This window comes from Perissodus microlepis, chromosome 19 (genome assembly GCF_051167445.1).
Source record: "Perissodus microlepis isolate ML-2025 ecotype Zambia chromosome 19, ASM5116744v1, whole genome shotgun sequence".
In the NCBI taxonomy this organism is placed as follows: domain Eukaryota; kingdom Metazoa; phylum Chordata; class Actinopteri; order Cichliformes; family Cichlidae; genus Perissodus; species Perissodus microlepis.
The window spans coordinates 17,496,335-17,521,249 of record NC_140479.1 but is presented as its reverse complement, the minus strand read 5'-3'; the positions used below and the strand labels follow the sequence as shown (position 1 = coordinate 17,521,249).

The window sequence follows — 24,915 nt, the reverse complement described above, 5'->3', positions numbered from 1 at the left end:
AGTATTAAAATGTAACCTATTTGAGAAAATAATACATTCCACTATTCACTAAGAGTGGAAAACTGAGTCTATCTAGAAGCCTTAGCCCTGTTAGAACATTAGCAGAGTCACAGCTGCTAACAGCTGCACAGCTTATACATTAAAAAAATTTTTTAAAAAAAAATCTGAAAAACTGACTTGAAGCTCAAAAAACAGCCGTCAAGTCGCAGGCAGGTAGTGCCAGTAAAATGGAAACTATTACTCAGCCTGTCGTTCCATCACTTAAGCTGTGACATAGATGACGGTAAAACACAGCTGAAGAACCTTTGATGTAGAAACACTGTCAGGGTAACTATAATAGTCCCATATCAGGGAGTCAAAATAGCCTAAATATATGTTATATATGTTGAAACACTGCAAAGAAAACCTTTCAGATCCAGGATGGAATACAATTTTTCTTCCTGAAAAGAAAAATTAAGATCTTGACTCTTGGAAATAAATGGTTTATACTGTTTTCTGTGCTCTTGACTCTTGACAGCCAGTGCCAGCCAAACAGCTGAGCTGTGTCAGCAAACACGCTTGCATGTCAGGAGGTAAAATCAGCTTGTTCGGCTTAGCAAGCACTGAGCCACTATATAGTAATACCAGTGAGAGATCACAACCCTCCAAAAACACACACAAACACTCTCTCTCATGCATACACAGAGCAAAGCACATCTCCTCTCATTAGTGCTCACCCTGACAACCGAGGAGCTTTTAACAGATAGATTCTGAATACAGATTTTGCTGCCTTATGGTAAAGACATCATCAGTTGACATCATCTCATTAAACCCATCATTATGTCAAGATTGCATTACTATATTATTTATAAAACATGCCATTTTCCTTTTCAAACAGTCTAGCAATGACACTCAGCCTAGTATTCCTTTGTACGCACTATATCAGGGAATAGATAATACTGAAAAATACTGGGTTAATATACATATATGGTATTGTAACATCTTGGTTTAATGTGAGCTAGGATAGTTAAAAATCAAACAAACAGAAGCAACAGTTCTTCAAAAAAAAAATCTTGTTTCTTGTTGATAGTGCAAACACATACTTTACATATTTCTGTGCTTTGACTTTTAATTTTTTTTCCCGATTTCCTCACTTGTAGTGTGGGCTTTCATATAGCTACAGCTCCCTGAATACTGAAACGACTAATGGCCTTCTATATCTTTATTTAAAATGCCATCAGCATGCCCAAGCACACACTTCTATGTTAATAAAGCTTACTCCTAGCCAGCAGCTCAATTTTTTGTTATTTCATTCAAGAAGAAAACACTATGCAATGCAAGACCCTTTCAAAACATTTTTCCTTGTGCATGTGTAAAGGGTAATCAAACCGGCAATCGATGCAGTGCCATTCCATGTCCATGTATATTACATTACATAACCCATAACAAAAGATGTACAGTTGTTCTTTATGATCATGCTCTAGCCTATTTAGACTCCTCACTGTTACTTCCAGACTCCAGTAAGTAATTTTATAACAAAAAACAAATCCCACTGTGCCATTTGACATATTAAGTCCAGTTGGTATATCCAAATACTAACAGGATTCCACTTTGTTTACTTATCTATCTTATGTCCAGAGCCATGCTGAAATTAGACTTGGACAGTACAGACATTTTATTGCTCACATAAACTTTACTAGGGTGGGAGACTTTGTATATTAGCAGACAATCAAGTACAATTATTTTATTCCCCTCTGGATTGTTTTCTAATCATAATCTCTTCCCTCAAAGTTCAGTTGCTGCTAACCAGCCAACCCGGTCGTTCCAGTCTTGAACTTCCCCACTGGCTAGGTGTGCAGGTCGCGTTGTGGCCGTCACTGAGGGTCATTCCACTGCCTTACCGAAAACTCTTTCATCCTTTGGTTGGACAGATTCAATCGCCACAGTCTTGAACTGCAACTGGTGACAGCACTCCTTTTCCTGTTCTCAATGTTAAGGGCTCAGCAGGCAGAGAGCCAGTTCATGTGTTGCCACCATGAACTCAGTGATGCTAAGCCAAGACACTAGTGTAGGGTTGGATCAGGTTAAACTAGAAACTTCCCTAAGAGACCTTGGTTGTTAAGTATTTCCAGACGAGCACTTTATAAACTATATTACATAATAAATCTTTGAAGGAAAATTGATGTCTCAAAGTTTGTGAATAAATGCATATACCCCCCACCTCTACAAATGTCCACAAACACACAGCAGTTCCTCTATAAAGCCATGCCAGTTTTTAAATCTCTCTCCTTTCGCACTCTGCATGACCCCGCCTATTCTCGCCGCCTGTGACAGTGGCAATTATATTCTGTTGTGGATATGAACAGCTGGAAACTTCAGAGCCAACTAGTCATTCCTGTTATACTCATTTAAAGTCTGTCTGATGGGTGCAAGCATAGTTGGTGCACTGTAGTCTGTATGGACAAGTCCATGTATCTAGTGTATACTGTTAGGTGCATGCTAAGCTAAAAGGGAGTCACCTGTGCTGCTCTGCACGCCTAAGTGTTTTTAATATAGGTAATCCTATGTGTGTACTCTGCTCTGTCTGCATCTCATTTTGTTACTTTTACTTAGAAATTGAACATTTATCATCTTTTTACTTACTTACTTTTTAGAAAATACAGATATGTATTGTCTATTGCCAGTCAAAAGGCCCACATTGCCTGCACCCTTGTGCCATAACGCTATAAATTCAGCTTGGCTTTGAATAGGGCTGTGCGATATGACCAAAATCTCATATCCCGATATAAGAATTCTATCGTCCTGATAACGATATAAATCACAAAAATGTAACATTTTCTGTAAATTCTGTGAATCTTGGGCAGCTCGACTTGCGTGAAGTGTTTCCAGCTGCGCGTCATGTAGCTGGAGTCGAGTGTTTTAACCGATGCATGAAACGATACATTTTTAGACAAAAGTTGTAACAGCCGCCGTTTTCTTTGTGAGTATTTATTACACGGTGTGCTGCGGGGAAAAGCCTGTTCTAACGTTTGAGTCTAAGGTTTATTTTTAGCACCTGGCGGCTCTTTTTAACTTCTCATCCGTAAATAATCTGCTCTTTCACGTGATTCAGTTTATTTTGAAAAGTCTCAACAGGATCTTGAGCTTTATTGTGAAAGGTTTACGTGGAACAAGCGGACACGCGATGCTGTTACCGTCGTTGTTGCTAACCACAACGCATAAAAACAGGCGCTTGTCCGTCTGTAGTGTGGTTATATTAAATATAAGAGAAAGAGAGAACTTTAAGAAATTAATATAGCCACTACAGTGACCATCAAAACGATGAAAAAATATTGCCGTAAACAGTTTATTTTGCGACACCACGAAACAAATGATAGCGTAAAATGAAACGATAGACGTTTTTATATCGTCATCCGATATATATTGTTATATCGAACAGCCCTAGCTTTGAAAGAACATCATTCTACTTGACAGTCAACAGGTCTGACAACAGCAATGAGGCTAATTACAATCCAGCAAACCGCACAAGGAATGCCTGCAACGAGCCAGCAGTGACAAAACTATTTCAAAAGCTTTCCAAAGGTTTATTTCATATTGACAGGAGCAAGCTGCAGGGCTTGTAGTGCACAACCACACTACTGCAGTGACACAACTTACGCTTCAAAAAATAAGGTGTAACGTGTGCACAGTGGAATTCTACTACAGTAAATATGTCAACTATCACCCTAGCAATAAAAGTAATAAAACAAAGACTTCTGCGATTGCTGATAGGATGAATTCATTCAGAACTTTGAACCAAATACATCTATAAAAGATCTTCTATTATCTTGAGTAAAACATCGTTGTGAATGTGAAATGATAAATCGGTGCTGTTCTCACTTCTCAGGTGTTACATGGCTAATCGCTCAGAGAGTTTGCACATATGACAATACTACTTGTTTTTCTTCTTCTTCTTTTGACTCTTGCAAACCACTGAAAGCTGGTTTTCAATGATAGTGCCATTTTTTTCCAGCATCTTAAATCAAGGTCACCATTTAATAAGCTCTGACAAATGTCAAAGCCATTAAATAATCCCCTGAGCTGTAACATTATAGGAATATGGCTCTAACAAAAAGCGCGCTGCACTTGAGTGGTGAAAGCCTCTGGCTAAGAAATGATCAAGCGCTCATAATATAAATCAAGGTCTGCTCTTTACAATTTGATTCAAGGTCTAAAACAAAACTCTGATATGCTTGAATTATTACAGTATCTTATCGTCAAGATCAGCGTAGACGTAAAATCGTTCTGGAACACATTTGCCATAATTTAAAAATTACAACAAGCAGCATTATGTGTTCATAATACTAATTACAACTAATATCCAAGTCCTTTTTATTTTGGCTTTCTAGCTAGGGCAGAGAGCCAAGCGATTTCGAGGAACAGAGGAAGGATTATTCACCATTTCCCTTAATCTTCTGTTATTTAAATGTTTAAACAATGACATGCTCAAGAAATGTCACCCAGTGTCAGCTTTGAATTGCTGTATTCTGAAGCCAAAGGGAAGGACATATATTTTAGCACTCACTGAATTCCACAAATAGAAATGACAACTGTATGGACATTAAAATTGTACTTTTTATTAAACAGAGCACCTCTGTGTCTAGTATTACACCATTTAAACACATTCCATTAAGGTGGCTACAAGTTAACCAGTAATTTGGGATCAAATAAGAACAGTTTTTCCTATTTACATTCTAGGAACACTCTTGTACTACTACTACAGCTACAATGTGTTTTAGTGTGTTAGGATAGTACAGGAACAGGCAACAGCCTATATGGGTTCTTCTGCTGGAAAAGTAAACAAACTCTGTAGTGCAAATAAGGAAAATCTCTAGGATTGTAATAGAAATATGTGTAACCATTTTTAAGTTCTTTTTTTTTTTAATGGTAAAAGACATTTTTGTTTATTAAATAGCCATAAATTACAGGAAAATCCTTCAACTTATGTTAAGTAAGGTATCGCACATTCATTAAAAACAACAACAAGAAACCCAAAACTGTCCTGACCAATTCTCCTTACACACAAAATCACACCCCAATGGACCATTCTTAAACAGGAAAAACCCTGGTATGTGCATTTCACTAAAAGAAAATTGCTCCCAATGTACATTACCACAAAACTGCAACCTAATAATGTAATCAAGAGGTAATTTGTGAGGACATTCATTGGGAATGTACTCAGGATTTCACAAACAGAGCTGGGACAGATTTTCAGTCAGGCAGATATAGTCATAGCACAGAGTCAAATAAATGCAGCCGTCAGCTGCATTTCCACACAAAATTTCAAGTAGTACATTTGTATAAATCACCTAAATACATTTTTACAGAAGTGGTAGTTTCCCTATTCCACTTGTCTGGCGGCAGCATGAAAATGATAAAGAACACCCACCGCCACAAAAAAAGATCTAGTTTAATATCAATCTAATAATATTTGTAAGACCGCTTGAAGGCTAACTCTCCAAACATAGTAGATTAACAATGATTCAAATCAATGGAAGAAGCACTTACAGAAATATTTTTGCATCAATGCTATGATATACACAATCTCCCAGGTACTCACTTGTTGGTTAGTCCTAAAAAAAAAGATTTATAAGATATTTTAGCGACTGATTATTATAACTATACAGCACGATATGCATGACAATTTTATGAAATACACATATATAGACAATATTATGGAGTTTGGCTATTAAAATGTCTACCCAGAATGTGCTTGGATTTTAGACAAATAAATAAAACTAGCCTAACAAGCCTAACATCTGCAGATGACAACAGACCATGATATACTTTTTACATTGGTTTATTGTGAAAAATGAGTCAAGAGCCTAACAACTAAAACCCTTTCCAGGTCCCATCATGTTTTATTTGTTCGTAGTGTATATTTCTGCAGTGTGGAATTAAAACGGAGTGATAATGGAAGGCAAGCAGGCTGCAGATAGCAAACCAGCACAGCCTGCATGAGAAATCACATGGTTGACTGTAAACAAAGCAGTTATGCAACAATCTGAGATTCATGCAAACTGCCAGCAGGCACTCTTAACCCACTATAACCGATCTCCTAACTAGACTGCACTGGGTGAGCTGCACAGGGGTCAGTGTTGGAGGGAAGCTAGGACCGAAGCCTGTTTAAACCTGTAGGGGTAGCTGGTGGAGCCCATCCCCCCCTTATGTGACTCATGTTTCCCCGCACAGAAGGGGGCAGGAAAGGGGGGGAAGAAGCGCCATAATAATCATGTAAAACATGCAGGAGTCCGTCCTGCATGTTTGCACTGAAAAGCATTCATGGACTGTCACGGACTAATAAAGCAACATGTTTATTTTGCTGCTTGGAAAGTCACCACGACTCCCAGGAACTTGAAGGCATGCTGATGTTGACACAAGGGGGTGGGAAAGAAAAAGAAAAAAAGTAGAAACTGGGATATCTCACGTTGTGTATCTTGTGCGTATGCAAAAGGCAAAACTGCCAATTGGTTGATAACAACAATGTCAACAACAACGTGGCAAGTAGCGTTTGAGCTGGTGACAAACCAAAGCAAAGAAAGCAGCGCACGGCAGGAGGGCAATACTGTACAATCATAATACGGCTCTGCAAATGAGAGAAGGTGATGCTCTGAATCCTGCCTTGCAAAGACCATGAAAACACATCACACCGCATGGCTCTTTATTTGTTGACAAGCCAAACTCCTCCGCCGGGTGGAAATCGGTGGCAAAACAGGCCGGTGCTGCGGCACACACTTGCCCTTCCATCAAGTTGTCTTGCCGAAAATTTTTGGGGCTAGCTCGCAAGCTAACGGCTCCGCTAGGCTACAATGTAAGTGAGGAAGAGAGAGAAAGCACATTCACCTCCGTTAGCCGCTAGCGCCCATCCCCCAACCAACCAGTGTTCCCTGTCTGTGTCCACCATCTTTAATCTGTGTTCCGTCTCACTTCCCACCGCACAAAACACGACAAAAACACAAGACACTCACCTTTAACGACCATCGCCAAATCGATTATCACCTTCCGAACTAAAAAATCGATTTTCGTTTTAATATCGTGCGTATTTTAATATTGAAAGTTGGCCGTGCGAGCGGAACCGCGCCTTGAGAGAAGAGCAGCAATCCTAAACCGCCATCTGGTGGTATTTTCCTCTCTGTGATGCAGCGGGAGCGGCGCAGCCTCAGACCGAGACACAGCTGCCCCCTGGCGGACACACCGAGCTGCGGCGGACACGAGCCTCCGGGGGCGAGCGGGGAGAAGGGAGGGACCCAAGACCCCGCCAACACATCGCTGACGGGGACGCGCACAGGAGCAGCGAGACTCCCCGCTTCTTTCCCAGTTGAGTTACTACTTTGAAGGGCTTGTCTGGCGAAAATTGCATATAAGAAGCCATTTAAAATTCCCACGGCCAAAAACTACAAGCACTTACTGGTTGTCATCTGGAATATCACAGCTATACATTATACCTTTCTGTGTTTAAATAGGCTACATCACAAAATCCTTATGTAGTTCCTTTCTTCCTTATAATTATTTTTAATAAATATGAGTTATTCAGTACACCTAAGTAAAAGTGAGTGACAGGCATTTTTCTTCAGAGCCCAGAGTAGCCTTTTTTCTATCCTTTTTTTGGCTGACAAGCAGTCCAAAACCCAAAGAAATTTCATGTATTTCATGTATTTCATGAGACAAGGAATAAAAGTAAATATTTGACAAATTAATTAATCAATGCATCTCTGATAAACTCTAGGGTGTATTCTCTATAGATAAGGGACTAAGATACTTCTTAGTTTCTAAAGTTGACAAAGTGTGACAAGGCCACACATGCATAAATCTTCTACATTAATGACCTTTGGCTTGTAGATTTTTTTTATGCTTTTCAGACTCACACCCTAGATGGAGAGGGACAAAAATAAGAGTGTGCATGTGCACATGGCCGACCTCCTACAGCAGGTCCTTGGGCTGAAATTGGATGTGCATAAACCCAATTACAGTCTGGATGTACTCACATTACTCACTCCAGCTCAACATGGTGTGATATTGCCAGAAAGGGAGGGTGATAGAGACACACAGACAGAAAAAGAAATTACTTCAGTTAATTATATTATTCCCACATCAGTGTCTTTAAGTGGATATAAAACACCAGCAGTGCATACTGCATGTGTGTGAGAGTTAGAGAGTGAGTGCATAAATCAAAAAGAAAGGCTGCTTAACCTTTATTACATCTTTTAAGATAGGGCAGTGATGCGTCTGCAAATGCACAGATAGATGCAAGAGCACACGCACAAACAGACCAACTGGTTATTCATTTGACGGATGCACTGTTTGCCATAGCAACGCCACATCTTGCCCATAAAAGCTGTAGCAAGATCCTCCCCTCAGGGCTATTTGACACACACATACAAACACATACACACACTCATGATTGTGTGGCTCATTCACTGACATAATACATTCCCTAACCTTAACCAACCCCAAAGGCCTCAGTTTTTCTTTCAGACCTTAACAACACTTGGGATGCATTGGGAAGGGTGTCTTTTTTTCAGAATTGCTGCAGCACTTTATGGAGCTTCTTATCATCAGAGGCCTACAATCTAACCCTGGCCAGCAGGTAATGCAAGAAAGCTCTGCATATGTGGCTCACCAAACTCAACAAACAGACTAAAAAAAGAGCGTTCTGTAGATTTTGTGCAACAGCATGCTACATTTATATCCCGTATTCGCTCTGTTTTAATGCATTTATATATTTTTTCATTCTAGGCTTCCAAATTTAAATCAGTTCCATTTTCATGTAACAACACATAAATTTAATACCATTTTTCTTTTGTGTATTTATTTAAAAAATAACCTAAATCAGTTATAGGCTGACCCAAATGAAAATGGTGATGGTAAGGCGCATGACTTTAATCTTTCACTTAACTGCTTTCTGGCAAAATAACTGCATCTACCTTGTTTTCTCTAAATCAAGCTCACTGTTTTTTCAGTCTTGCTTATTCATGTATTTATTTTTTTAATGAATTATGTCTGTTTTCATCACAGGCTTTATGGTTTTTGACAGACCTGTCACTGATTGTTTTTACATTATTTTTTTATGATAGGAATGAATACACAAATTAGATATGGTTGGGAAGATGAGACAGAATACCTTTGAACACTCGTGTGCATCAGGATAAACAAACACCAGCCTTTATAAAGCTATTGTTAGCCTTATGATAGACTGGCAACCTCTCCAGGGTATTTGCCATCTTTTGTGCAATCCATGGATGGATAGAAGCTAATTCTAACAACTGAAGGAGTGTGAAAAGTAAGGAAGAAGCTAAAAGATGTTTATTTTTCCAAAAACTCTCCACTCCAAAACTTTGCTCCTAAAGACAGATAAAGAACACAAGCACACCCACACAAACATCCCATCATAGTTATTGTTATTATTCTTTAATTTGAGGAATTTCATGGGTGCAGTGTGTACAACGATAAAGGCCAATGCAATCATAAAGCTGCTCTGGGGTACAATGAATACAAAGATAAAGGCCAATGCAAATAATCAAACTATTGCTTTTCACATTTTTCTAAATAAAACTCATAAATGTGTAGATGTTGAATTATGTGCACATATTTTGAGAAAAAAATGCAAGAAAGTATATCTAATAACCCCAAGCATGCATTAAACACTAATCAAAGGTCACAAGTACAATATTCACTATTGCTGTGTATGACTCTTTGCTTACAAAGGCTCAGACTCTCAGATCAGGGCAGTCATTATCCAGATTTCCTTCAGTTGCTTCTGAGATGCTAAGCAGTATACTATGTCATATTTTTGATAACTTCAGATTTTCAGTGGATGCCCACAAAGAAAACTAATTTATGTTCTCACTGTATTGTTTATTTTAAGTTTGTATATAATCTACATATGATCAGTACAATTGTTTCAACTGATGTGTGTTTAATTTTAGGAGGTTTCAGGACCATCATTGCCTTTTGACCTGCTTATTTTTCTCAGCACTGGCTCAATGTGAATGAACACAGGAAGTGATGAATGACAGTCTTCCACATTCAAAATCGAATTATTTGATATTCAATGTCTTACTTGTGTTTTTTTCCTGCATTATCTTAGGCCAGGCAGCAAGCACACACATATAAACACACTCTAACACCACAAATGAGATACTGTCTGGCTGATTTGCCCCGAGTATTGAGCGTTTTCTTTTTTTTTTTTTCAGAAAAAACTCACATTATATCTGTATGAGAAGGGTGTTGCACCGTATTGCATTTCTTTTCGTTAGCTTTTCAAGTTTTTTTCCTCCTCTGAGCCGCCCAAATCCTCAACATTAGAAATCTCAACATATTGTGCAGACGTTTGCCAGGGTTATTCCAGTTCAAATCTTTGCCATATTTAAGCTTCTGAAACTGTGTCATTGAGAAAAACCTTTGTATGCATGGCGCAGTGTTGTGTTACATAACCAACGGACGTCTGGTAACTGGCATCTATACGCGCACACAACATGGATGCACACTCGTAACACACCCGACAACAGCATCCGTCATAATCTATAAACTTTTTCAGGGGCTGTAACCATGGAAACAGAGGCTGTGTGGTGCAGCATCGGTTGAGAAAACCCTTTTAGACTGTCAAGGTAATCTCAGGTTATGACACCAGTATCCAATAGCAGTGACAAGCATCTCTATTTGTTTGGAAATCCGAGCGCTTCAAGGGTGAATGTTTTTTAGACCGAGACGTAATCATTTGACGTATTGAGAGTTATGCAAAGACGTTTTTTTACTCTTAGCTCTGTCTCATCTCATCTCTAGGGCAGCTGACTAACAGAAAAGCTTTATATGGCTGTTCTTTGCCTGTACGCCTGTCCTATTTTTAATTTCCTCTGACCTTGCTTGTAGCGTTCTCACTCCTGAAGCTATTTTATTTAACTCACTGCCTCTCTGACATCCATTTCCAGACTCTCCAAACGCCTCTCATCCTTTGCCCCTTATCTCACCATGTTCATGTCATCCCCATCCTCCCTTACTCTTTTCTTTCTATTGCCACTGTGGTAATGCAAAATGTATGAGAGGCTGAGTGCTATATTTGCTGAGTAGAAAAAGCAAACATTTGAGTCTATCACAACAGCGCTTGTGAATCAGGCCGTCATCGTCCGTCACATCCACCTCCGTCGCTGGAACACACACACAGATGGTAGTGGACACAGCCAAGGTTTTTTACTGCAGCCTGTGTGTCATACACCAACAGCCCAGGCTCCCAGTTTCTTGCATGTTATCCCCATCTGAATCTCAGTTGAAGATTTTTTCCCATTTTTGTTTTTAATTATCCCATTTGTCCTCTCTACACCGGGGGTCTGCTGATGAATGTGTCCTGTCTGGTGATGTGCTTCACTTATTAGCCCGGGGTTTAATAAGAAGCAGTCAAACATTGAAGAAACCTAGCTTTGAATAATGACATGCCGATTAACAGCCAAGGCTAAAAAAAAAGAGCCCTATTCTACAGAGAAAGAGGAAGAAGGATTAATGCTGAAGTATTTTTTGTTTGTTTACTGTGGATGCGAGTTGTGGATTAAACTGTTACAAAGTGGAACTGTAATGTCTGTGGAATAACCAAGGGGAATAACTGACTGAGAATCAAACTGTGAAATTGGCAGACATGTGGCATAATGTGCAAATGTGTGTGTGAGAGCACGTATGAGCCTAATAAAGAAGCAGAGGGAGAGAATATGTGTTCAAAAGGGAGACTGAGAAAAAAGACACTCTCACAGGAAAATACATAGAAGGAAGCAGCAGACAGACTGCTTCCAGAATGCAAAACCCAAGTTTAGTGCACTCAAAGTGAGCTTTCCATCCTCTGCTGCCACTCCTTCCCTGTACTCTATAATTAATTTTTTCTTGTCCAGAGATGGAGCAAGAGAGACAGACAGTGCAGAGCTCCTTGAATCTGCCTCTCACATGTGTATCAATTTTAATATATATATATATATATATATATATCCTTTCCTGTACTTTCCATCCTTCTATCATCCCCACATTTTTCTCTCTGCTTCACTGCTCCCACCAAACCCAGCTACCCCTCACCCATTATGCTCTCCCTGCTGTCAGCTCAGTTCTTCTTCTCTTAGCATATTCTCATCTCATCACACCAACTCCTCCCTGGAGGGCCGGTCTTTGGATATCATGAACCTTTTCCCAAAACCTGCAGTCCTTTGGATTCAAACAGTGCCCCAAATAGCTGCGTCCGATCCACTCTTATTCACTGTAACCATGGAAACACTAGATAGTCCTCCTCATCCTCAGTGAAACAGCCTAAACCAGATGCATAGAGGAGTGAGGAGAAAGAGAGGGTCAAAGAAATAAAGAAAGTAGGAAAGAGGTCACTATAAAAACAGTTACAGGGACATTTCAAAATTTAAAAAACAGTAAAAGAAAATTTACTTTTAGAACCACGGCTCAATTTGGCTTTGTTATTTTCATTTTAATGAGCTATCTGGGCATAATTTCTGTTTTTTAAACATTACAAATTTGCAGTCTGAATGATTAGATTTTCATGGAGCTGTTTATGACTTTTAATGTGAGCAGGGTCAGTGAGACCAAGCTAAAATTTTGTGTGCGGTCCAGCTTGTTCCAGCTAGACATGATGTTTAAAAATGAATTATTACATGGCAAAATATTGCGCTGGTAATTGGCTTTTCACATGGGTGGGTGCATTAAATTAAAAACAAAAACATTCTTTGAGGAGAAAGAAATCAAAGCTCTTACAGCCAGTTTCCAAGACATTGGCTAAACCTAGTGCTAAACTAAAAGACAAATATAATGACTAGGTCCAGTGAATTTTTTTTTTTACATTAAATCCACGTCTGAGAAACTGAACCTTAACTTTCAGTGCAATCAAATGCACGACACACTCAGTGAATCGCAACAAAAACTGGCCTTGAGTCTGCACTTATGCATAAATAAAACTAAAAGTAATCATATGAATATAAATAACTGTGGATCAAATGATTTGTGTAATATGGTTACTGTTGCTGGTGGCAACAAACTACATCGAATCTGCTATCATTAACTCTGAAGCGTTTAGCTTCACGGCATTGTTTTTGCTTTCTTGTTACTCGTCAAGTGGTAGAAAAGCATCCAAATAGAAGGTAACGTCTATCTCCACTTTGCAATAAAGGACTAATTACAGCAACAGTGAATAGTAGAGAATAATCTGCATCACAGTTTATCAGATTTTTACAGCTATCCAATAGCACCATACAGACTAGTGTTTAAGTCTTGGCACACACCCTCATCACAAAGTAAAGGAACAAAATTAGAAAAGAGACCAATTTTGGGCTGCGTCATGTCCATAATCCAAAAATTTGTGAACTAGTGAACTAGTGAATTAGTGAACATGGAGATAGAGTACACAGTGTATTTGATCTTAATATTGACCCTAGAGTCCCAGTGGAGAACTCAATCCTCCTTGCGTGTAAGGAAACAGCAGCTGGAGGCTTTTTTCTTAAACAATACGAAGATCCAATACAACATCAGCTACATTTGCTAAAGGTTAATATAGCTCAAAAGAAAACAGAGCACACAAGTGTTTCTGCAGCAAAATGTCAAAGCAATTACTGTCAGGTTGCAGAAAGATGAAAATGTGCGAGGTTGTGCAACGTTTGAATTAAAAAGGCGGGGAGGAAAACTGTCCTGACCTTCTTTAATCTTTTTTTCTTCATTACCATCATCATTACTTTAAATTTTAAAATGCGTGACAAGACCTTAAAAATGTGGTCAGACACCCATCTATAAATGTTGACATATTATTCCAAAATCCATTAATATGCTAAAAGTCTAGGCTTGTCTGTGAAGGCTTTAATGGAGCTCCGGGGAATAACTCTCATCCAGCCATGAAAAGATGGGTGAAGCTGATGATAATTTCTCTGTATTATTGAAGGGTCTTCACCTTACAATGTAAATAGCCTTGAATAATCGATTAATCAATCATTAGCATAATCATAACTTCATAATAATTGTGCTCGATGAAATACTTATTTTCCTGCCAGTCTCTATCTCTCACGGGTAACAGAATGATCAGATGTACGGTGAATGTCACGCATGCTCAGACGTTATGATTAGACCTTTCTCTCTTTCCCTCTCTCTCTCTCTTTGAACAAGCCGAGGAGGAGCATCTGTATCAGTGTAGAGAGTGATGGAGGGCAGCAGGTTGCTATAAAACACGCGTTTTCCGCTTGCAGAGTGAGGTGAAGGGACCGCAGGTGCCCTTGCGGAAAATTCCATCTGCTGCAAGGGAAAGAAGAGGAGAGGTGAGGGAGGAAGAAACAGATGAACAAATGGCCAAGACGAGGTGATGGAGTGTTGGAGGTGCTCAGTAAATGACTGAGATTGCCCGAGAGTGAAGTTCAACCTGGTGGTCAGCTGGTTTGAGGGAAAGCAGGTGAGTCGAGGTGTTTCTAAAGCTTTAAAATACGCATAACCCACCTGGTGGTTATTAATTATAGCCCATTATTACCGGCAATAGAGTAAACCGCTAATTGGGAAGTCGACATCGATTCGGCTGTGTTGTGCCAATCCTCGAGCGCACGCAGAGTGTGTAAGCGAGCGCGCGCTTCTCCCCATTCAAGAATTGGCCGTGGGTCACTGGTCGGGCTGTCATTGTAAGGTAGACTGAGATTTTTGGTGCATGTAGGCCAAAATCTCTCCGTGTGTCAGGTCCAGGAATCGAGCAGTCGTCCCTGGAGCTGCTGACAGCAGCTTATAATGTCGGAACAAGCAGGGACATAGTGTTTCATAGTGTGAAAGGAATTGGTTAAGTGGCTTTAAATGCGGCAGCACAAACCCTCTGTTTTTCGATATGACTCTGTGTACGTGTGTGTGAGTGTGTGCGCGCCCGTGTTTTTTTCAACCTTCTGGCGTCACAGGGGCGCATCATCGATGAGCCTAACCTTGAGAAAAGCATAGGTTACAGAGAGTCCAGCATTCATGAACCCTTAAGAAAATAACACAAAGCCATTTATTCCCTCCTCTATAATATTAAGCAGCCTATCAGTCATACTTTAACTGTATTACCTTTGACAGCTGCATATGCTTTCCAGTCTGTTTAGTTACAGTATAAGAGTGCCATCCATTAAGTGATTGTTCTATAAATAGTCAGTTTCAAAGATACTATTGATTTTAAGCCCTTAGAAGATGATGATGTCAAATGAAATACACAAGATGCACAGAGAGGACTGTGCACGATTTATCTTTTCCGTCAGACTGAATCAGAAGGGCTCGCTTTCTCTCTCTCTGGAAATGCAAGCTTAATTGCTTCCTTTCTCAGATTTTGCAGGTCTTTCAGCGAACCACTTTAATGGTTGTGTAAGGTGTAAAACAAGGTTTTGGGAGTAGCAGCAGCGGGAGCAGCAGCAGCATTGCAGTGGCTGGCTGCATCATCCAGCAGAGTATATTTAACTGACTGAAAAGAGAAAAGGCAGACAGGAATATTTCTGGATCTCTTTTTGCTTTTTGTGTTTTCACAGAGGAGCTGATCAGGTTACCGATAACCTTTAGTTAGCGTACACGATAAGAGGGCTTTTAAAATATCAGCAGAACAACTTTACATATGTGGCTTTTTGCCTGATTCAGCAAACTGTGAAGTACATAGGGAAATCATGAAATCATTCATTTCAGTCTATATTCTCGCCCTATTCCTGGGACTTGTCTAAAGTATAGTTTACTTATGTTATACAAGCTCCAAAGATCATCTTTAAAAAAAAGATATATGCAAAGCACTTTATATTCAATTATTTATGGGCAATTGCTATTAACCAGAGAGATACAAACAGCTAAAAAAAACAGCCCTTACTTAACCCCCCAGCTGTTTTTAAAACACACCAATTCATGTTAGGTGCTGTGGAATAATCTGTATACATGAAGAGTGAGAGTGCACAAAGGGCACATAACCACAAATTAACAAATCCCCCCTGCTACTACCAAATTGAAATGACTGCACCACTGATGATGAGAGAAACAACAGCGAGCTGCCAAAACGACTGGCTTTGAGTCCGTCTGCTAGTAGGAAATTATAATAATAGTGAAATGCTGTTTTTTATAGTCTGAGCTCAGGACGTTTGACATGCAGAAATGTAGTTTGTGTTGATCTGAAGAGATTTTTTTGTCATGTGGTTTACCCGATGGTAGTTTTCCTCTTGACATCTCCTGGTGAATTATGTCATCTGCTGCAGGACTGTTTGGTGCCAGTGTCAGAGGGTAGTAATCGGCTTGATTTGGGAGAAATTACCAGAATAACCAAAAACCAAACACAATTATCTTAAGTTAATTTATCAATAAATGGCCTTTTTTGTTTCATTCCAACACATCATTATTGTAATATAGTGATATAAAATTACATTTAACATAATGAAGATTTTATCCAAATCAACTATTTCTGATGTTTTATCTATATAGATTTCCACCTAATAATAATATTTTCTCATAAATCACATTTTAAAAAATAATCATCTATATATATGTCCATATATAGTTCATTTCTTTAAAAGAAACTGCTTATTTTTTTGCCATAAAAAAAAAATAACAAAACAAACAACTGTTTAAATCAGAGTTTTGATAATATTTCACATCCAAGCAATCAGATGCTGTAGAAACCTGTGAATCGTGCGCCAACTTCAATTTTATGTGCAGTTTGCAGGGAAATATCATTTGTGAAATGTGATTCTCCTACAATCTGTGTCAACAGTGCTCACAAGTCATTTTTGTTAGATGAGCTGGTTGAGGCTGAATGAGCGGGTACAGTAATACTTAGTAATACTTGTCTGATGCTTTATTCATAAAATACACCAAAATAAAGAGTCATTTTACTACTGTAAACTTACTTGGGGACAATTGCCTCATATCTCTTGGGAAATAACTGAGCCATATGCTCTCTATGCTTTTGCATGAATAAAATTATGTAATTTGAAAGTGCTCCCTCTTCCAAGAAAAAACAGTGGACTGCTCCTTGTTATTACAACTGGAAATACATCCATTGGATTGTACCATATAGCACTTGCATGGCAATATTGTTCCACAGTAATCACAACACTTAAGAGGCTGTGGAGCTTGCCATAACGCTCAGGCAGGCCTGGGTTCAAATCCACCCCGAGGGCATTTACTGCATATCTGCCCCCTGTTTTCTTTTGTCAGTCCTGTCTTCTCTCCACTGTCCTAACACAATAAATGCCAAAAAGCCCTGAAAAAGAATACTTAAAAACATATGTGTAGCCTGAAGAGAGAGTTAAAGAGAGAGGGAGAAATAAAAAGGTGGCGAAGCGGGTGGTTAAATGATGTTATGAACAAGGAAATAAACAAACATTATTTAAATGCCAGCGTAATATTTTTCACAAATTAACAAACGAGAGCGAGTGAGGGAGGACAGTGGGAAGCGACAGAATGAGGCAAAAGTCATTAGAGAGCGAAAGACTGAAGACAAATGAGGCAGGAAGCACTTGCTTATGTAACTGTCATTGCCATAACACTCTCTGAGCCCTCACGAAGGTCGAGCTATCCATGAGGATGAAGAAGTGCTGGAAGGACATAATTGTTCTATATAATTCAAAGTATCACCACACAGAAAACAATAAAGTCATGATTGGTCACGTGGGTAGAGCTTACGTACATTCCCTGCCAAACACGCAGGCACACGGGAAGATGTGAGTCACTGCTATTATTATCTCAGATATTAAAGATATATGAGATATCAAGCAGAATCTCACAGCGGGATGTTGTGAGAGGGGAAAGAGGAGAGAGGATTTGTGCGTGTGTGAATTATATATTATGTGCTGAGCTAAAAGTGTTTTGTTTTTCCTTACAGGTGTCTTCTCTAAAGTTTCAAAATGGAGTCCACTCACCTCTTGGGTGGCTCTAAGAAGAGAGTAAAGATCCACCCTCACACTGTTACAGCCAAATATGCCACCCACACACCCTATGCCCCCCAGCCAGGAGTACACACACACTTTCCCCAACCTGGGGATGATGGCTATGACGATGCTCCATCTTTTGAGGACTTTGGCTCATTCGTGGAGGAGACGTCAGACAAGAAACAGCTGACAGAGAGCAGGAAGTGGCCCCTGACTCTTTTTGGCTCAAGACACAACGACAAAGATACAGCCCACAAACTTCAAACCGTGGGGGGAGGAGAAGGGAGTGAGGGTAGTGCCAAAGCAGCAAAGGGGTCTGGGAAAGGGGTTGGGGAACAGCTAGCCAGTTTCGGTGAGGCTTCTGTGTCTGCATCTCGACTCACCTGGGTGGGCCTGCTCGGTGCGGCGCTGGCACATGGCAGCTTGATTGTTCTGACCCGAGTGGCCTCCGAACGCTTCAGCCTCGGCCCCCTGTTTCTACTCTTGGTTCGGTCCATCGTACAGCTCCTGTCTCTGGCTGTACCACTGCACAGGGGGGAGAACCCTTTTGGGCCAGAGGGCTATCGACTACGTCTACTCTGTTACGGCATCGCCTACTCCCTCTCCCTTTGTTGCGCCTACTCTTCCTTAACATTCGTCTCTCCTGGAAATGCTACAACAACCTGGCGCCTGGCGACCACAGCGCTATCAGCGACCCTTGCCTTCCTGCTCTTAGAAGAGAGGCTGGGATTGGCTGATGGGATCACCATAGCTGCAGGGCTGTGTGGCTTGGGGCTTGTGTTACTTCCTGCAGTAGATGAGACCAATTCAGATTCGCCAACTGATCCGGCTGTGTTCTGGAGGGGTGCATTTGGATGGTCTCTTTCAGCGCTTGCAGGGCTGTGGATGGCACTAGCGTTGGTTGGGTATCGTTCCCTGAAGGAGAGGGTGGGAGTTGGGACTGCTTTGTTCACAGTAAGCTGGACAGGCTGCTTACTTGCCCCAGCCTCTCTGGCCCTGCTACAAGAGGGCTGGTCCTGGCCAATGAGTGTTGAAGCCTGGTTGTTGGTCGTGGGCCTCGCAGCCTGCTCGGTCGTAGCCTTCCTGGGAATGACGCACGCCCTCACCCGACTCCACCCGGCTCTGGTTTCCGCCTCTCAGAGCTTGGAGATACCCATCGCCATGCTCCTGCATCTGGCTGTACTGCCACTGGCTCCCACTGCACCAGAGGTCGTAGGGAGCGTGATGGTCATCCTGAGTGTCGGTTGGCTGGTAGCAATGAAGCTGCTCCCCTCTCGAGTTGGTGGGCGTCGGCAGAGGGAGGAGTATGAGGAGATTCTGGACTCTCCCATCAAATAGACACCTCCTCTCACCTTGCAGCACTGTCACTCTTATCGTTCACTTGCTCCTTCATGAGATTGTTTCCAGTATACACGAGAGACTTCTAAGTGTTTATTGAAGCTTTTTTTGGTATCATCCTCTTTGCTTTTGGAAAAGTGCCAACATGGTGTTGTCTGTTACAGTGACCAAGTGATGTGATATTAAAATCTCTGATGAACACAGCACATTTCTGTAGCCACTTGTAATCACTATCACCCTCTTTCCCCCCACCCCACGTGTGTGTGTGTGTACTGAGTACATTTAACAATCAATGTGATGTCAGTCACTTTTTGCTGCCAACTGAGATTCGGCCAAGGACTGCTGCCGTCTATTTGCCTCTTGGCTGCCAGCAAGACTTAGAGAAAAGAACAGAAAAAAAAACCCTGGAAGATTGGAGGCTAGGGAGAGGGGCAAGACACACAATCAGAGGAAAACAAATGGGGACAGAGGGAGAGAAGATGATGGGATTGGCATACAGATAAGGAGCGGGTGGGTGGGCGGTGGGGGGGTGATGGCCGATGACAAAGCAGAGATGAAAGGGAAGCAGCAGAATGAGAGGATGTCAGGGTAGCAAGCAGGGCTGATGGTGGTTGGTTATTGTGGCGTGTCTGGCCAGCTGGCTGATAAAAACACTGTTTCGTGTGTTGGGGAACGGTTATTATGTCTAATAACGATCTGCATGACACATAAGCACCATCACTACATTTCTGTGTCGTTCCTCGTCTATTTTCCTCATCATTAACCTCCTGCTTTCCTCTTTGTTGCTCTTTTTCTCTCGATATAACTTCCATTCACCAAACTCCCCCATCACACATCGCACAGATGGAGACTTTTAATGAAAACAGGTGCCTCCACACTGAACAGACTAGCGTGTCTCTGTGCGTATGCCAGGTACCGCTGTGAAACAGGTGTAAAAGAATTGATAGGAGATATAACTTCTACACTCCTCTCCATCTTGTTAGTTGTATCCAAGGAAACGCCCCTCAAAAACAGTCTAATCCTGCATTTAGTTCTCGAGGCAGCTGTAGATTTAAAAAGAAGCTTTCATGCCCACAAACACTTGGGAACGGGAGTAGGCATCTGAAGACATTCATGCCGCCACTGTGAGTGTTTCACTAGTGAAATGTTTCTGTGATGTCAGTGTGTTGGCCTCGTTAAAATACTCTGTTGCTGCACTTTGCCCAGTGCTTTAGTGTAAGTAAGCACTGTGTAAAGGACAAACTTAAGGTATGTTTACTTTCTTCTTCTTCTTCTGCCTTTTAATTCTACACTAGTAAATACCAGAGAAAAACAAAGTGCTTCATGTTCTGCTAAATTTATTTGCTAGCTTTAATTTTTACTTTACTGACTGTGATTTTATATACAAATATCATATTAAGAGGATTGTGAAACAAGTTAGTTTTGCCCTACTACTGATCCATCGATGGATGGTGGATTTCAAGCTCACTGATCACCTACAAATTTAAATGCTGCTGTTATCACCTAGGAGTGCTTTTGAACCACACCGACTATAAATTAAATATAAATATAGCTAATAATAAAACGTATTTGGTTAGTATGACTTTAATTTGCACTGATGTACCTTTTGCCTAATTTCCTCTTTCATCTTAACAAAACATCCAAACAGAAGTGCAAGTACATTAAAAAAATGAATGAAAATAGGATTTAAGACCAAAAACGGATACACAGACACTGTAAAGTATACAGAAACTCCCTTTAGCCATAACAACAGTCAGTCTTTGTGGTTTTTAATAATGAGCACGCATCCACGTGTGTGTACGAAGCTGTAGGAGGCACTGGTGGCAGTGTAATACTTCTGGCAGGGTTTCACAAATCATAAACACTCCGAGCATCGTAAGTCGTGGCCTCTTTCTATTCAGACACTTTTAAAGCAGTTAATGAGTGGGAGAGACCTGCTATGTATTAAATAAAAATCCCAAACCACTGACACACCTTCTTGTGGGTTTGGGGATTTGCAGACCACACCACAACTACACAAACACCAAGGCAAGTGGTGCAAACTTTGGCACTTGTAGATAAAGCACATGTAGTAACCTAGACTAATGAAAGAGTGGGCATGGACGTGAACATAAATACACAGTTTAAAATTAAGTGACACTGTGTGGGAGGAGGGAGGAAACCTTTCCACGAGGCTGACTCAGTTGTTTAGTTAATTTTTATTCATTATAGCAAACCCATGACATTTATGGTACATTGAAACTCATTGTCACCAGACAAAAACGATCTCATGTGTAACAGAGGCTTTATAAAAAGGCAGAGCAGTAGAAATACAAACAACATGTGCAAAATCATCATCTGCAATAGGAGTTTTCCAGTCAAGCTTTTACTATTTATTTTTCCTTTGGGCAATTCATGTGTCTCCTCTGCCCTTTCCCAGCGTGCCTACCTGCTCTATCACTTTGTTCAGCTGCTTATGAATCCTCTGAAGCTCTGTTGCTATGGCAGCCAGAGCACTTTCCACCGTGACTATGTCCACCGGCGAGGTCGCTTCCTGCTCCTTCAGGCCAGATGTGAAGATCTTCATTCCCAAACCGTCAGGTGTTGGTGTTGGCTGGTCTCTCATGCTGCTGTCAGCAGATGCAGATGAAATGATTTCTTCTAGCCTCTTCAGCCAAGCATCGTCCTGGTGCCTACTATGTAGGAGCATCCGCAAGGTTGCATTTAATCTTCTTTCCCTCTCTTCCTCCTCATCCCTGAGATCCACCAAACTCTTTTGCAGCCTAAGACTTGCCTGCTCTGCATGTACCCTGCAAGCTGCTTCCAAGCTGGGTGCACACTGCTGACACATCCCCTTCGTCAGCTTCTCCAGTTGGGTCTTAAGAGACGCCGTTCCCCCGCAGCACTGCTCCACAGATTCCAGCAGCATGTTTTGTCTCATGTTGGAGTCCTCTAGAGCGATAAAAAGTTTATCCCAGCGGGAGAAATCTGTTTGGCATGCTGCAGTTGGAGACTCACCTGCACACAACCACATAGATGCATCGATTATTCATTCCAAAAGGCAATTTAAGCATTACATAGAATTAATACATGCCATATATAACCCCAAAAAAGGAGATTTACTTTATTGTCATAATTTGACTGGACTTTATCAGTGAAACGAGTACACAGAAAGAAGGCAAGAAGGTGTTAAAACTGAGCTTCTGCTAAACATACAGCAGTAATTAGAGTTGGATGTATTTCACAGATATGATGCCAGTTTGAGTTTGAACACACTGTGAAGTATGAAAATGGCTTTGGGAAGTTATTCAACACAGATGTAAAGGTCATGAAGCTACAATCCCAAAATGACATCAGGGGACCTCATTAATTTAGGGGTACAGCAACAAAGTCTTTGAGATTGGACGCTCGAAGAAAACCGATGCAAAAGGGACCTGACAAACATCAGAGGGGGCTTAAACTGTGAAATGTCCACCTTCTGTAGGTATTTGAGGCTACCAGTTTGCATTCTTTACGTGGACTCAAATCACAGAGGTTGCTTATTGCCTGTGCTCTGTGTTCACGGTATGAGGTATGTGTTCCAGTTATTGGTAAGTCTGTTTCACCAGAAAGTCTGATGCTCACCTGATAAAACTGTGAAAGCCAAAGATGGTATCATCTGAGTAAAAATGTACTTTACAACATCAAATATTTAAATATGGTGCCTTATAGTAAACTGGACCAAGAAATACTCTAGACCAAATTTAATAAACAAAACTGCTTACCTTTAGACACATCTAAATCAGTGTGTTATTAAAAAATTAATTACACAGTAAAAATTTTAATTAGCTCGGTTTAGTAAAGCGTAGTAAAACTGAAGAGAAATTCATCACAATATCAATCTGTTCAAACAAGCAGGGAGCAGAAAAGAGAAAAAAAAAAGAGAAAGAAATAAAACTCACCCTCCTGCTGGTCCAGGGGGATCTCATTGTCATAGCTGTCTTCATAGATTCTTTCATACTCGATGTCATTTATACACAACGATGGACCCGTACACAGCACCAGGCAGATCCAAAACACATGCATGATGGAGTTCTTATGCATGTTTTTTCTTAAGATTTGTTGGGTTGCAGCGCATATATCTGAAAGCATCAGAATCCTCTATCAGCAAGTTTTCCTGCACACTCCAGCTGCTCTGTATTTTCTTATTCACCTACTTCACTATATGTAGAGCACCTCTGAGTTAGCCAACTATTGGAGCTGCTGGGTTATAAACCCTGAGAGAAGGAAGAAGGGGGGGACCAAGCTGGGGAGGGGTGGGGCAGTTGAATGAGTGAGTAATGCTCCAGCGGAGGTAATATGTCATAATTCACAGGGGCTGACAAAAAGCATGCACGATGGAGATGGACAGGCTATGTACGTTTGTTAAAGTTAAGCCATCTCTAGACTCTGAGTCAGTCTGCTGACGTGATGACACGTTTACACTGTTGCAGTAGCTTTGACATTTAACATAACTCCAATTACGCCATTTGGCAGACGTGTCATTTTAAAATTTGTCTCCCAACTCAGTTTATCATTTATTATATTATTATTATATCATATTATTTGTTTAATCAAAGTCTGATATGGAAGATATCTTTACTGATATCTTCCATATTTTTTTCTATATAACAGACCAATAGTATAATAAAATATCTAAGTGTATAAATGTCCAGGTTCAGTGTAATTATTGCCAGATAAATGCATAGCCTTCAAATTCTTATTCATTAACAACGACATTACATCATCACGGCCATATTTAAATTGATTTGAAGAGATATTTGTATGCTCTTCTAATTCAATTCACTTTTATATGTGTAGCACCATGACTTTCGCTCATATTATATAAAGACCTTCAGTGGTCCTCACTGAGCAAACTCCCAGCGACAACAATGAAGCAGAAATCAGAGAGGTGAATTATCTGCCTCAGCAGAAGATATATTTTATATCTCCCAGAGTTAGGCAGCTGTCATATGGTTATATTTACAACAAAAATATAACAAGTTAAGCAGAAGCAGAATGCCATATGTGTACATATGACATAATAACTACCTAATAAGGAAAAACTCATCTGAAGTCAAAATAAATACAATAAAATCAAATAAGTATAAATTGAAATAAAAATATTACATGCATAATATTTTTAAATATTTCTAAACTAGCAAAACAAAATTTAAATGGCTTAAATGTAGTACACACAGCATGGTAAATATCAGGTACAATCAGAGAGAAAGCATAGAGATGAAAGTGTGCAGTAGTGAGACATAAATGCAAAGCAGAGCAGAGGGAAGGTGCTCAGCGCAGGTATCCAGATGCCTGAACCTCTATAGCAGCACGACTAAGGGGGAATTCAGGGTCAACTAAGATAAGCATAAAGTTTTAATCTTAAATTACCTCGAATAGTTATCTTCTGAACACAGATTGAAAACCGATTTCACTGAAGAGGATTCTGCCTCCCTTATTGCCCTTGGTGCTTTAACAGGTTCATAGATCAGGGTAATGTACTATGATGTTTCTGAAATACAGAGTTTTGTCAATAACAGTTTTGTATGTAAGGCCACAAATTGCAAATTCTATTTGATTTTCAGGCAGCTGGTGAAGAGACACTACTATTGGACAAACATGATCTCTTTGCGATCGGTCAGTATTCCAACATTGCAGCATTTTGGAGCTCATCAGGGACCTATAAGGACAT

General features: G+C 40.4%; 3 protein-coding genes across 3 annotated transcripts in view; 1 reads left to right on the top strand and 2 right to left on the bottom strand.

The window, feature by feature from the left end:
- The window catches only part of stag1a (STAG1 cohesin complex component a), a 41,707-nt gene extending 34,544 nt beyond the window's left edge, over positions 1–7,163 (bottom strand). The window contains exon 1 of the mRNA XM_084914270.1: positions 6,987–7,163. The gene's annotated coding sequence lies outside the window, so the exon portion shown is untranslated. The remainder of the gene's footprint in view (positions 1–6,986) is intronic.
- Positions 7,164–14,119: 6,956 nt separating this feature from the next.
- slc35g2a (solute carrier family 35 member G2a) lies at positions 14,120–19,431 on the top strand. The gene is made up of 2 exons (XM_084914081.1): positions 14,120–14,425; positions 17,840–19,431. The coding sequence occupies exon 2, from the start codon at positions 17,862–17,864 to the stop codon at positions 19,221–19,223; it is 1,362 nt and encodes a 453-aa protein (XP_084770207.1). The 5' UTR covers positions 14,120–14,425; positions 17,840–17,861; the 3' UTR covers positions 19,224–19,431.
- Positions 19,432–21,402: 1,971 nt separating this feature from the next.
- Positions 21,403–24,349, bottom strand: LOC146365790 (uncharacterized). The gene is made up of 2 exons (XM_084914083.1): positions 23,144–24,349; positions 21,403–22,220 (listed from the first exon to the last, which is right to left on the bottom strand). The coding sequence occupies exons 1-2, from the start codon at positions 23,331–23,333 to the stop codon at positions 21,616–21,618; spliced, it is 795 nt and encodes a 264-aa protein (XP_084770209.1). The 5' UTR covers positions 23,334–24,349; the 3' UTR covers positions 21,403–21,615.
- Positions 24,350–24,915: the final 566 nt, after the last annotated feature.